The sequence below is a fragment of the Microplitis mediator genome, chromosome 1 (genome assembly GCF_029852145.1).
Source record: "Microplitis mediator isolate UGA2020A chromosome 1, iyMicMedi2.1, whole genome shotgun sequence".
Classification (NCBI taxonomy): Eukaryota; Metazoa; Arthropoda; class Insecta; order Hymenoptera; family Braconidae; genus Microplitis; species Microplitis mediator.
Genome location: NC_079969.1, coordinates 4021168 through 4033575, shown reverse-complemented (window position 1 = coordinate 4033575; position 12408 = coordinate 4021168). Strand labels below are relative to the sequence as shown.

The 12408-nt window shown below is 28.9% G+C and overlaps 3 protein-coding genes across 3 annotated transcripts; 2 read left to right on the top strand and 1 right to left on the bottom strand.

Annotated features, from left to right (window-relative positions):
* Positions 1–65: 65 nt before the first annotated feature.
* On the top strand, positions 66–2393 carry LOC130666321 (ETS-related transcription factor Elf-5-like). Its single transcript, XM_057467187.1, has 7 exons — positions 66–314; positions 776–907; positions 980–1234; positions 1317–1397; positions 1479–1562; positions 1893–2088; positions 2175–2393. The coding sequence occupies exons 2-7, from the start codon at positions 787–789 to the stop codon at positions 2290–2292; spliced, it is 855 nt and encodes a 284-aa protein (XP_057323170.1). The 5' UTR covers positions 66–314; positions 776–786; the 3' UTR covers positions 2293–2393.
* A 2035-nt stretch (positions 2394–4428) lies between these two features.
* On the top strand, positions 4429–7783 carry LOC130666326 (ETS-related transcription factor Elf-5-like). The gene is made up of 7 exons (XM_057467200.1): positions 4429–4640; positions 5100–5231; positions 5304–5558; positions 5711–5791; positions 5870–5953; positions 6288–6483; positions 6569–7783. The coding sequence occupies exons 2-7, from the start codon at positions 5111–5113 to the stop codon at positions 6678–6680; spliced, it is 849 nt and encodes a 282-aa protein (XP_057323183.1). The 5' UTR covers positions 4429–4640; positions 5100–5110; the 3' UTR covers positions 6681–7783.
* Positions 6537–12379, bottom strand: LOC130666287 (uncharacterized). Its single transcript, XM_057467124.1, has 7 exons — positions 11934–12379; positions 11034–11266; positions 10752–10904; positions 10447–10634; positions 9501–9727; positions 9057–9416; positions 6537–8641 (listed from the first exon to the last, which is right to left on the bottom strand). Exons 1-7 carry the CDS (start codon positions 12271–12273, stop codon positions 8532–8534), a joined length of 1611 nt encoding a protein of 536 aa, XP_057323107.1. The 5' UTR covers positions 12274–12379; the 3' UTR covers positions 6537–8531.
* Between the last annotated feature and the right edge of the window lie 29 nt (positions 12380–12408).

Genomic DNA, 12408 nt, shown 5'->3' with positions numbered 1-12408 from the left:
TGGTAGTAAACTTAAGTTGAACGTAAGACTAATGCATGACGTAAACGACAAATACATGTCCAATCCTGTGTCAGTGATTACATTTATTCATATATAGACGTACAATACAAAGATCTGTCTTTGATTGAGTCGTATATCGAATGCGCTTTTTTTTATCTTTTCCTATATTTTGCGATACAACTTTTGTACACTTTATACGACTTTTAGCAGTGCAATGTTTCGTGTACTCACTTAGTTTTATACAATTTTTTTTTACATTTAAAAGTTTCGTACGCATTTGAGTGATTTAATATTTAAAATTGAACAGAAATAATGTAAGTAGTACTGTCACTTTTATTCTAGTGTATAAAAATTTAGTGCTTAAATTGTCATTATCAAATTATAGTACACAGAAAAAAAGAATTTCTTGGCGCAAGAAATATTTTGCTTTATGGATTGAAGACAAAAATTTTTCTTGCTCCAAGAAAATTTTTTCATTAACAATTGAAAAAAAATTTTATTAAGGCGACAAAAATTTTTTCTCAGAGCAATAAAAAAGTTTTTAGAGCAAAAACAAATTTCTTGCATCAAAAAATTTTTTCTAGTCCTAAGATATTTTTTTTTTAATTCATGTAAAAACTTTTTGCACCAAGAAATAATTTTCTTCTGTGAAGAAATTGTTGAAAAATATATTTTTCAATTGAATTTTAAATCATTTATATTCTCATACTAATTTATATAACCATACATTGTTTGTTTTTATTAAAATTAATGTACGTAAGTGTTTTCTTTATAGATTTATCAACAATGAATACTATCATGTTCATACATGATGAAGATCACAGTCTCTTAGACATGGACGAAAACAACAAGAAAGACTGTGATTATCATCGGAAGAATGTAATGACTGAGAAGAAATTTATCCTCGGTAAACTTCATTTTCCGTAATAGAAGAAAGAGTCAGAACAAACAAGATCTATTACTTCTTTTATTATTTTAGATGACTATTGTGACGATGCCGATAATAATGGCTGGTTAAGTAAATTAATAGAGGAGTGGACTCAAGAAGACACAATTGATTGGCTGATGTATGCTGCATTGTATTTAGGACAAAGTTATTCTTCTATACAACACAGTCTTGCTATGGCTGGCCGAGATCTTCTATTACTGAGTAAACGTGATTTTAAAATGCATGACTGCAATTACGGTGATAAACTTTACGATCTATTGCATTCCCAAAGACATACTGGTAATTGTGAGTATCATTGTTATTTTTATTATGTATTACCAGTCATTCGTTTGTATGAATTTTTTTCACTGGATTGTTTTCATTTTAGTGCCGCGTTTTATGTCTAATAATCGAGGGTCCGGCGCAAGTAATGACACCAACACAACACTTAATTCAGTGAATTTATCAGGTAATAAAACTAAAATTTTAAAGTAATTCTTCATTATTTCAAAATTGTATTATCAGGTGTTTTTCTTTCCCTTTAATTTAGACGCAGAGTCAGACAGTAGTATTGATGTCGCAAGACCCAAAAGTTATTCTCAAACTTACAAAGTTACCAAAACGAAAAAAAACCGTAAGTTAAAAAGCACTTCGTTCCGTAGAAGTAATTTTTTTTTTTTATTTTAAAAATTTAAACTATACATCAATTTTGAAATTTTGAAAGCCAGATTTTTAACTATTTCCGGTTTGGAAAAATTAAAGCCAAACCCATTATCTATTTCATTTCTCAAGTGCTTACAGTAAACTTTGTTTTTATTTCTTCTTCAATTTCCCGCCATGAAAATCGATGATTTTTAAAAAATTCGTACAATTATTGTTTGCAGTCCTAATAAAATTTTGGTCTTCAGTTCATAGTGCAAAATATTTCTAGTGTAAACTTGAATCTTAACTTTTTTTTTCATAGAACCACCACAACGTAAACTATGGGAATTCATAAGAGATTTATTAAGGAATCGTGAAACGTGTCCAAGTTTAATACGTTGGGAAGATTATTCCCAAGCGAAATTTCGTTTTGTTAGAAGTGAAGAAGTCGCTAAACGTTGGGGTTCACGTAACGGAAACACTAACATGAATTACAATAAACTAAGTCGGGCTATGAGGTTTGTGACATTATTTTAACCACTTTAGTTCAACATTAATTTTACATAATGGCTTATTATATTTTATATTGTTGTTTTTGTTCTAGATACTATTATAAACGTAAAATATTTCAATCTGTATCAGGACCTAAACTTGTATATCAATTTGGTCCTAATGCCAAAGGTTGGCAAACAGACAATCCTAATTTCTCTAATAATAATTAACACTACTTGTAATAATTTTTACATATTTATTTATTTATTTAAATTATAATTTAACTGTAGTTCATGTAATTATTACATTTTAATAAATTCTCTTTGTAATTTGTGTAAAAAAATAAGTATTTGATACAAGAAATTAATTTTTATAAATATTTTTGTACCCTCCAGAGTCAGATCTCCTCAGCAAAAGTTTCCTTCAATTTGACGACAAATTACTGCCAACAAGATTTTCCAAGTTTTTTCTATGACATGGGTCAACTTGCTGTCAATTTTTTTTTATAAATCGCAATTTAAATTTTTAATAATCAAGACTGCGATTTTTTATTTAAAATTCACTTTTTTAAAGCCTATTGGAGAGACGCAACTTCCTGGAAAATAATTCGCGGTACAGTGGTAGATAAAATTCTTATCTATGAGAGGAAAAATTTCATTTTTTATAAATGATTTTACTTTACGCAGATCGATGGTAATCTATATTATTAAGAGAATAAGGAAAATTTTGTTCCCGCCATATCTATATGATAGAATTAGTTGATGTTATTGAAATTAGTATCATTAGATAGTTCTTGATTTGAACTTGTGCCTTTTCATAGTTTAAACTCTTTTTAATTGCCAAGTATTGAGATAAATAGATTTATCTATATCATTCGAATTACATTTAAATTACGCGGGAAAAAAGACGATCGTATTTATCTTCTTTAAATAAATTAATATTTTAATTATTCTGTCACTAAATATGACTGAATGTCACTGAATATATATCTATGTTATTTATATCGCGTTACTTATTCCAAAATGACAGATTTTTCTACTCCCTTTTAGTTTTGGGAAGCTTCTCAAAGCCAAAAAAGTGGGCATAGAAAAAAAAGGATTCATTGACACAAAAAATATTTACTCGCCTAAAGAAAATTTTTACTTACCCCAATAAATTTTTTGCATTGTGAATTGAAAACAAAAATTTATTTAGAGCTAGAAAAAATTACTTGGTGCAAGGAATTATTTCTTGACCAAAAAAATCTTTTCTCGCCCCAAGATAATTTTTGTATTTAATTGATAATGTATAAAATTTCTTGGAGCAAATTAAAATTTTTTGCGGCAAGAAATCCTTTTTTTCTGCGTATTCTATAAATTTGGGCAGACGTAGTGACTGCAGGTTGCTCGTTTTATTAAAAAGTTTAAATTTTTATGAGATATTTGTTTTCATGGGAGAAAAAAGTATATCTTCTATGGATAGTGAATGAAAAATATCAGAGATGTCAATAAAAAAAACCAGCAACGACTGAAAAAAAACTTACTTTTATGTAAAATATTTTTTTACTCAATAGTATAACAAAATTTAAATAAATATATAAATTAATTATGTGTCCAATGAACTGGAAATTCTTAACGATATTAATTAACATCGAGCGAAGCAGACAAAGCTGTTATTATTTTAATTAGTACGATAATATTTTAAGTGCAAGCGCACTTGTAAAAATACTTTTTTGTACAAAAGTATTTTTACAGTAATACCTGTTATATTTTTTTAATTCTAATTTTATTGCAGATGAATTTTTAATTAAATCAAATTTCTTCTTAAAAAAAAAATCAAAGTACTCAGAGAAAATGAATTTCAAGAAAAATCTTTTTAAGGCAAGAAATCCTTTTTTTCTACCTAGTATTTTAACGCAGCTTTATCAAAAAATAAACCAAAATTATTACTAACTAATTCAAAAAATCTAATTTTATGTTATTATTAATAGTATCAATATTTTAATGAAAAAAAAATTTAATTAATAGTAGAAAGGACATGGTATTTTCTACTCTATTAATTGTCCCTGTAAGTTTTAAGAGTTGAATTTATAAAATTCTCGCATCGCATATCCAATCCTTTTTCACACACAAATTTAATAATAAACTCATTCGTAAGATAAAAACCGCATGCTGTTATGATAATCAACTCGTCATCCGAGTCTTGTGATTGGTAATAGTGTATTGCGGGAAATCCCCTTTTGACTATAAATGTATTACTGCTGTGTACAGACATCGTTGTTACCGTGGTAGTAAACTTAAGTTGAACGTAAGACTAATGCATGACGTAAACGACGAATACATGACCAATCCTACGTCGGTGATTACATTTATTCATATATAGACGTACAATACAAAGATCTATCTTTGATTGAGTCGTATATCGAATGCACTTTTTTTTATCTTTTCCTTCATTTTGCAATACAACTTTTGTGCACTTTATACGACTTTTAGCAGTGCAATGTTTCGTGTCCTCACTTAGTTTTATACAATTTTTTTTTACATTTAAAAATTTCGTACGCATTTGAGTGATTTAATATTTAAAATTGAAAAGAAATAATGTAAGTAGTACTGTCACTTTTATTCTAGTATATAAAAATTTAGTGCTTAAATTCGTCATTATCAAATTATAGTACACAGAAAAAAAGAATTTCTTGGCGCAAGAAATATTTTGCTTTACGGATTGAAGACAAAAATTTTTCTTGCTCCAAGAAAATTTTTTCATTAACAATTGAAAAAAAATTTTATTGAGGCGATAAAAACTTTTTCTCAAATCAATAAAAAAGTTTTTAGAGCAAAAACAAATTTCTTGCATCAAAAAATTTTTTCTAGTCCTAAGATATTTTTTTAATTCATATAAAAAATTTTTGCACCAAGAAATAACTTTCTTCTGTGAAGAAATTGTTGAAAAATTTATTTTTCAATTGAATTTTAAATCATTTATATTCTCATACAAATTTATATAACCATACATTGTTTGTTTTTATTAAAATTAATGTACGTAAGTGTTTTCTTCATAGATTTATCAACAATGAATACTACCATGTTCATACATGATGAAGATCACAGTCTCTTAGACATGGACGAAATCAACAAGAAAGACTGTCACTATCATCGGAAGAATGTAATGACTGAGAAGAAATTTATCCTTGGTAAACTTCATTTTCCGTAATAGAAGAAAGAGTAGGAACAAACAAGATCTATTTCTTCTTTTATTATTTTAGATGACTATTGTGACGATGCCGATAATAATGGCTGGTTAAGTAAATTAATAGAGGAGTGGACTCAAGAAGACACAATTGATTGGCTGATGTATGCTGCATTGTATTTAGGACAAAGTTATTCTTCTATACAACACAGTCTTGCTATTGCTGGCCGAGATCTTCTATTACTGAGTAAACGTGATTTTAAAATGCATGACTTCAATTATGGAGACAAACTTTATGATCTACTGCATTCCCAAAAAAATTACGACAACTGTAAGTATCTTCTTTATTTTTACTATGTCTTATATATATGATGTTTACCACATACACAAATTGATAGATAATCGATTAGTTTCGACAATCGTCAGTCACAGTCGTCATTCGTTTATACAAGTGTTTTTTTCATTGGATTGTTTCCATTTTAGTGACGCGTTTTATGTCCAATAATCGAGGCTCCGGCGCAAGTAATGACACCAACAAAACACTTAGTTCAGTAAATTTATCAGGTAATAGAACTTAAATTTTCAATAAATTTTTCTTTGTTTCAAAACAACATTCAGTTGTTTTTTTTTCTATTAATTTAGACGCAGAGTCAGACAGTAGTATTGATGTCACAAGACCTAAAAGTTATTCTCCAAGATACAAAATTTACAAAACGAAAAAAAACCGTAAGTTAAAAATAACTTTATTGATTTTGTAAAAGTAATTTTTTATTTTATTTAAAAAATTTAAACTATACATCAATGTTGAAATTTTGTAAGCCGGGTATTTAACCATTTCCGGTTTGGAAAATCTAAAGCCAAACCCATCATCTATTTCATTTCTCAACTGCTTATAGTAAACTTTGTTTTTATTTCTTCTTTAATTTCCCGCCATAAAAATAGATTATTTTTAAAAAAATTCGCACAATTATTGTTTGCAGTCCTATGAAAATTTTTGTCTTCAGTTCATAGTGCGAAATATTTCTTGTGTCAACTGAAATCTTAACTTTTTTTTTCATAGAACCAACGCAAGGTAAACTATGGGAATTCATAAGAGATTTATTAAGGAATCGTGAAACGTGTCCAAGTTTAATATGTTGGGAAGATTATTCCCAAGCGAAATTTCGTTTTGTTAGAAGTGATGAAGTCGCTAAACGTTGGGGTTCACGTAAAGGGAATACTAAAATGACTTACGAAAAACTAAGTCGGGCTATGAGGTTTGTGATGTCTCTTTAACAACTTCAGTTAAATATAAATTTTAAACACTAGCTTATTATATTTCATATTGTTTTTTTATTTTAGATACTATTACAAGAGTAAAATATTTCAACCTGTGTTAGGACGTCGACTTGTTTATCAATTTGGTCCTAATGCCAAAGGTTGGCAAACAGACAATCCTAATTTCCGTCGTTAAAAAATGAACCCAAGAAATAACAATTAACACTATTGATAAACTAATTTTTATATTACTTAATTGTTTATTTAAATTACACTTCATGTACTTATTACATTTAAACAAAGCCTATTTTGGTGTTACTTAAATGCAAGAATTTAATAATTCAAAATCGAGCTCAATTATTTAACACTTAGTATACAGGAAACAAGATCTTTAAGATATAAATGCAAATAAATTTTATTACTAGGTCGTACTTCAATTACGTAAGAGGACGTTTTTCATGTCTGTACTTAATTTACTGAAATAATTACAAAACTTGATAATTAAGAAAAATTTTTAATTAAAATTAGCGTAGCATAATTCGCCTATAATTAAATGTAATTGATTTTACAATTACACGGAAAAAATATAGCGCTCAGAAGTATATTGTATAGTCACAGAAACAATACGCATAACCTATACACTAGATTGTTACTGTAACGATTTACTATATCGCTATGACAACAATACGCCAGATGGCTCTGAGAGCAACACGGTATCGTTATGAGAACTATACGTATTGCTGTGAGACCTTTCTGTAGTCCTGCATGTTGCAAATTATATGACATATTTTATAATGTTTATCATTAATAAATAAATAATTTTTATAAAACAAAAATAATTTATAAAACTTATTTACTAGTTATAGTCTACATAAAGGTTATATATAAAATTCAATATATCTTTTAATTTTGGAGGTTATTATACATGTATATATAATTTATCTCTAAATTTGACTAGTTTTTTTTTAAATTGATTTTTTTAATTAAACGTCTAGCAGCAATTAAACTTATCGCACTTGGCGCGAAAATAAATGTGAGGTTAGACACCGCCATGTGACCTGGCAACTATAAAAAGTCGTGTAGGTCTCGCAGCTATACGATAGATAGTTACAGTAACAATACGGTATCGTTACCATAAGTATACGTATTATTGTGGTTACGATCTACGAGTCGCTATACTTTAGATAGTTCAAGAAACAATATTTTTTTCCGTGTAAAAGGGGGGATATTTAATACGATCTGTTACATAAAAAGAGTAGGGATCAGTGATCCTAAATGCGTTACGTAATTTAAGTAAAACCCTAATTTATGTGATAAGAAATAGTATAGATTGTATAATTAAGAAGAAAAAAAACTATTTTCATAAGACGTTCTGAAGATCTTACTTATTCATATACTTTCAATTATTGTAATTGATACCTACTAAATATTTAAATGTAAAACTATTTTATTAAAAATACAATGATTTATTATTAGACTGAGAAAAATAATTCGTATGCAAGTAAATATCCTATATATATATATTGGCAATGATACATTTTATTTAATCTAGTAAAAATTTTTATACTTGAACAGACATACCCCTGCTTAAAAAATCCGATAGATTCTTATAGCTGTATGTATAAGGCCCTATACTTAACTATAGCACTTCTCATAGAACTCATTCATTCTTATCAAACTTCTATAAGAATTTATGAGAATCTAATGGATTCTATGAGATTTTATAAACAGGGACATTTGGCTCAAATGCTTGCTTAATCTAATAAAATATTATTCAAGTAAATGCATTTACTTGAACCTAAAAATTTTTTCTCAGTGCAGCGTAAAATTTACAAGGCTATAAAAATTGTGCTTAACCTCAAACAAATTGGAAAAATTACGCTTATTTAATTGTTTCAATGGAGTATTTATAACAATTTAATTGGTTGATTGATTGTCAAAAAGGAAGCTCAATAACAATAAGGCATAACAATTAATGGGATTATTATATTTGAAAAATTGAATCCTATTTAATATTCAGGCAGTTGTATATTAAATGTATATATATCTAATCAAGATAATATACTTGACTATGGTTTTTAATTGTAATAGTTATTATCAACGCACGATTATCTTTCGGATGTCGCTGACAAATTAATTTTCCTTCGATTATTTCATCTGCAAAAATTCAAAATAATTTAAATTTTAGTTCAAAAGATTTATAATTTTGTTACAACAATAAATATGCAATTGAATTTTTCTGATTTGTATCGAAATACAAAAATATTTTTAAAATACAGTCGAATTTCATTAACTCGGAGTATTAGTCTATGGAGCAACGGAAACTTCCAGGAAATTCTGACTTATCGAATGCCCCTTCTACTTTAAAGAGTCAACTGCGCGCATGCGCTCTTACATCTACATGTATGATGCAGATATAAATAAACACAAACACAGACAAATGTATAGGACGGGTGGGAGACAGCGTAGCTTGTAGTGGGGGTCAAGATTGAGGGGAAATTCCGAGATAATGGAATCCGAGCAGTTTTAGTTTGAAAAATAAAAGTAATTAATGTACTGTACTAATATTTACCTTCGGTAATGCTGATTGGTTCACTGAGGGAAAAAACTGTTTGTTTCCAATGAGTTGGCTGACTATGCGGCCCTGTGCTGAATTTTATCGGATTCTCAAGATCAAAGAACGTATCAAAATAGCCAACGATGGCCGTCAGTGAGCCCGTTTTTTTCACAGTAAATGAAAACGGTGCAGTGAAATTCATATAATTAGTATCAACTGTATAAAGATCAAAGTCTTGAATCAAAGCAACATTTGTAACGATGTCATTAACATTACAAATTTCTATGCTTGGTTCTTTTACAACTTTGGCTTTCATACAACTCATTTTAAAGCCGTAGACATTTGACCAGTAATCTACGAGATCAATGTAACGTTCTAAAAATATGAAAATTATTTTTATTAATAGTAATTAGAAAATAAGTCAAACATTCATCAATTTTAAATAAACTATGAGCTTACTTGTATCACCACTTCCCACGATACTTAATGTGCAACGATTGGGTAACAATTTACCACCGGGTTTTAAATGATGATCACGTGCGTATATTACTGTATCTAACATTCCTTCGAATAATAGAAAATATCCCATCCATTCTGATACAATGGCATCGACTTTATCAACCCCAAGATCAATATCTTCTAGTCGTCCTTTTTTTAATTCAATGATGTCACTTAAATTATTTTCTCTGCAATATATTTTAATTAATTGTAGAATGTTTCATATCAATTTCACTATTCTAGGGAAATTCTCAAGAAAAGTAATATTTGTAATCTGTGTGAAAATCTGCCGTAAAATTACCGCTGCGGTAACGTTACCAAAAAAAATCTGAAACGCGGCTGACCCTGCAAGCAAGTTCAGAAACTTCCCGCTGTTTTCAAGCTCTAAGCCTTAGAAATGATGGATGACAATCAGGAGGTAAAACGAAGAAAAAAATATTAAATGGACATACAGAGCAGATGCCAGACACATGGGTCTGAGACTGTTCCAGGTCTCTAATAATTTTTTATCTTCTGTATTTTCTATTATTTTACTTTAAAAGAGCCTTAGAAATGAAGTCAGATGATAATCAGAATGTAAAATAAGAAAAAAATATTAAATAGACAGACAGAGCGGGTGACATCGACAAAGATCTGTCGAAAATCTAGGGCTTTAATAATTTTTTTTCTCCAATGTTTTCCATTATTTTCTATTGAAAGAGCCTCAAAAATTGTGTCGGGTGATAACCAGAAGGTAAAATGAGCAGATGCCCAGACAGACACATGAGTCTCGGATTGTTCTAGGACTCTAATAATTTTTTTTCTCCAGTATTTTATATTATTTTAGAAGAGAAACTCAAAATTTGATTCGAAAAAAAATATATGCTAATATATGTTGTATTAATAAGAAGTTATTTTATTACAATACCTGACAATGTCCATTGCATGATAAATAACATCGGATTGATCGACACTAATTATCTTTTTACATCCTGATTTAGCAGCAAACATTGATAAAATACCAGTGCCACAACCGACATCTAGCATAGTACAATTATTAAACAAATGAGAATTTGTTAAAAGTGCATCACGATAACTTTCCGTTCGTACTGTATCCTAAATAAAAAAAAAAACATTTGTTTAGTTGCTAACGACCCCGGCAGTTAATAAGCGACTTTAAATCTTTCAAAAAAATAAAAATGAGTACGTGTATAGAAAATTCCAATTGATTACCGTTAACATTTCGTGATGAATTGCAAAATGACTGTAAGTATTAAAGTAACCCTCGTCATTAATAACTCCCTTATTATTCAATTGTCTTTTGGGTGTGTCTACATCATCATCAATAATGATATTTTGTATTTTTTTTTGCATCTCCTCGATTTGCTGAAAAAATATATTTAATTTATCAATCAATTCAAATATTAATTAACTTTTATTAACTATTTTTAATTGACATTCATTTTTTCAAACTAAGTAGCAGTGCATAATTGATTATAAAAAAAAATCTCATACCTCTTTGGCAAAATAATACGCTGCTTCGCGCTGCTTAATTTGCGACTTCAATTCTTTTATAGTTTTTTGTAACTCAACAAAATGTTGTTCTGATAATGTAACACAGCCATTTTCAGCATTAACTGGATAGGAGTTCAATTTTTCACTCTTTCTTGACGTATTGGGCTCATTGACTTCTTCAATCACGTCAATTGTACGTTGGTTCGTTAAGTTGTCGTCCAATTCTTCAATATCTTAAATCAATCTTTGATTAACAATCAATAAATCGCTCGTTTTATGCCAAAAATCACGAAGCGAAGTATACTACACACCAAGGGAGGAAAGTCGGACATTTCCACCCACGGGTAATTGGGTACCGAGCCGAAGACGATGGTAGCAAACACGCAAATTGGGACTTAATTTTCACCAGATCTACTCCTGAAAGTTTAAATTCTTGCTTCTGCTTGTGAGAATAAATGCGCATGCGCTAATTTTTCTCATAAAAAAAATGAACGACTTTCTTCACTCTAAGCAGGGCAAGAATTTAAACTTTCGACGCAGGTATGGTACAAAATAAATTAAAACAATATTCGAAATCAGGTAGCAAGTGATTGATCTACTGACATCAGTCTTTTTAATTCAAATATTGATAAGCAAATTCATACAACGGCGCCAAATTTTTGAAATCGATCGCACAGGATATTTTATAATCTGATCTACGATTGCTATGATTCAAAATTCTGTAAGAGTTTCTTACTTTTATTGTTAACAAAATTTATTGTATAAACAGCGAAAAAGTATTACGTTTATTGTCTGACATTTAATGAGAAAATATGACTTTTTATAAGATATTTAAATTCTAGTGTTAATTTAAAAAAAAAAAGTAAAATAATTTATTTGAAACAGGCAGTAAAAACTTACCGAACATCAACCAGGCATCATCTGGAATAATCGGCGTTAGATATTCGTCATTATTCCATGCATCATTTTTAACTGACCCAATATCATTTGGCATTAATTTATGCCGTCTGACAAAGTTAATAAATTTTCTGAAAGAATAATCATCTAGCTGATAATCCTTTATTAATTTTGGCATATCGAATAGATGGTGTAACTTGAGGTGATTCAAAGCCTCATCATAACCCCGAAATTCATCACTGCAAAATAAACAACTGACATTTACCAATTCATCTTCATTCAGTTCATCCCAATCACCACCACTGCCATCACTGTCACTATTATTCAGGTCCATTTTACTCATTTAAATTTAAAACTCTAATTCGATATCGTTCAAAATTTTAGTAGTAAAACCACGTTTTGTTTTTTTGTATTCAACAAACACGTGCGTACACTAAAAGGTCACTGTCAGTTTACAATAGACGACTGATGTCATTTT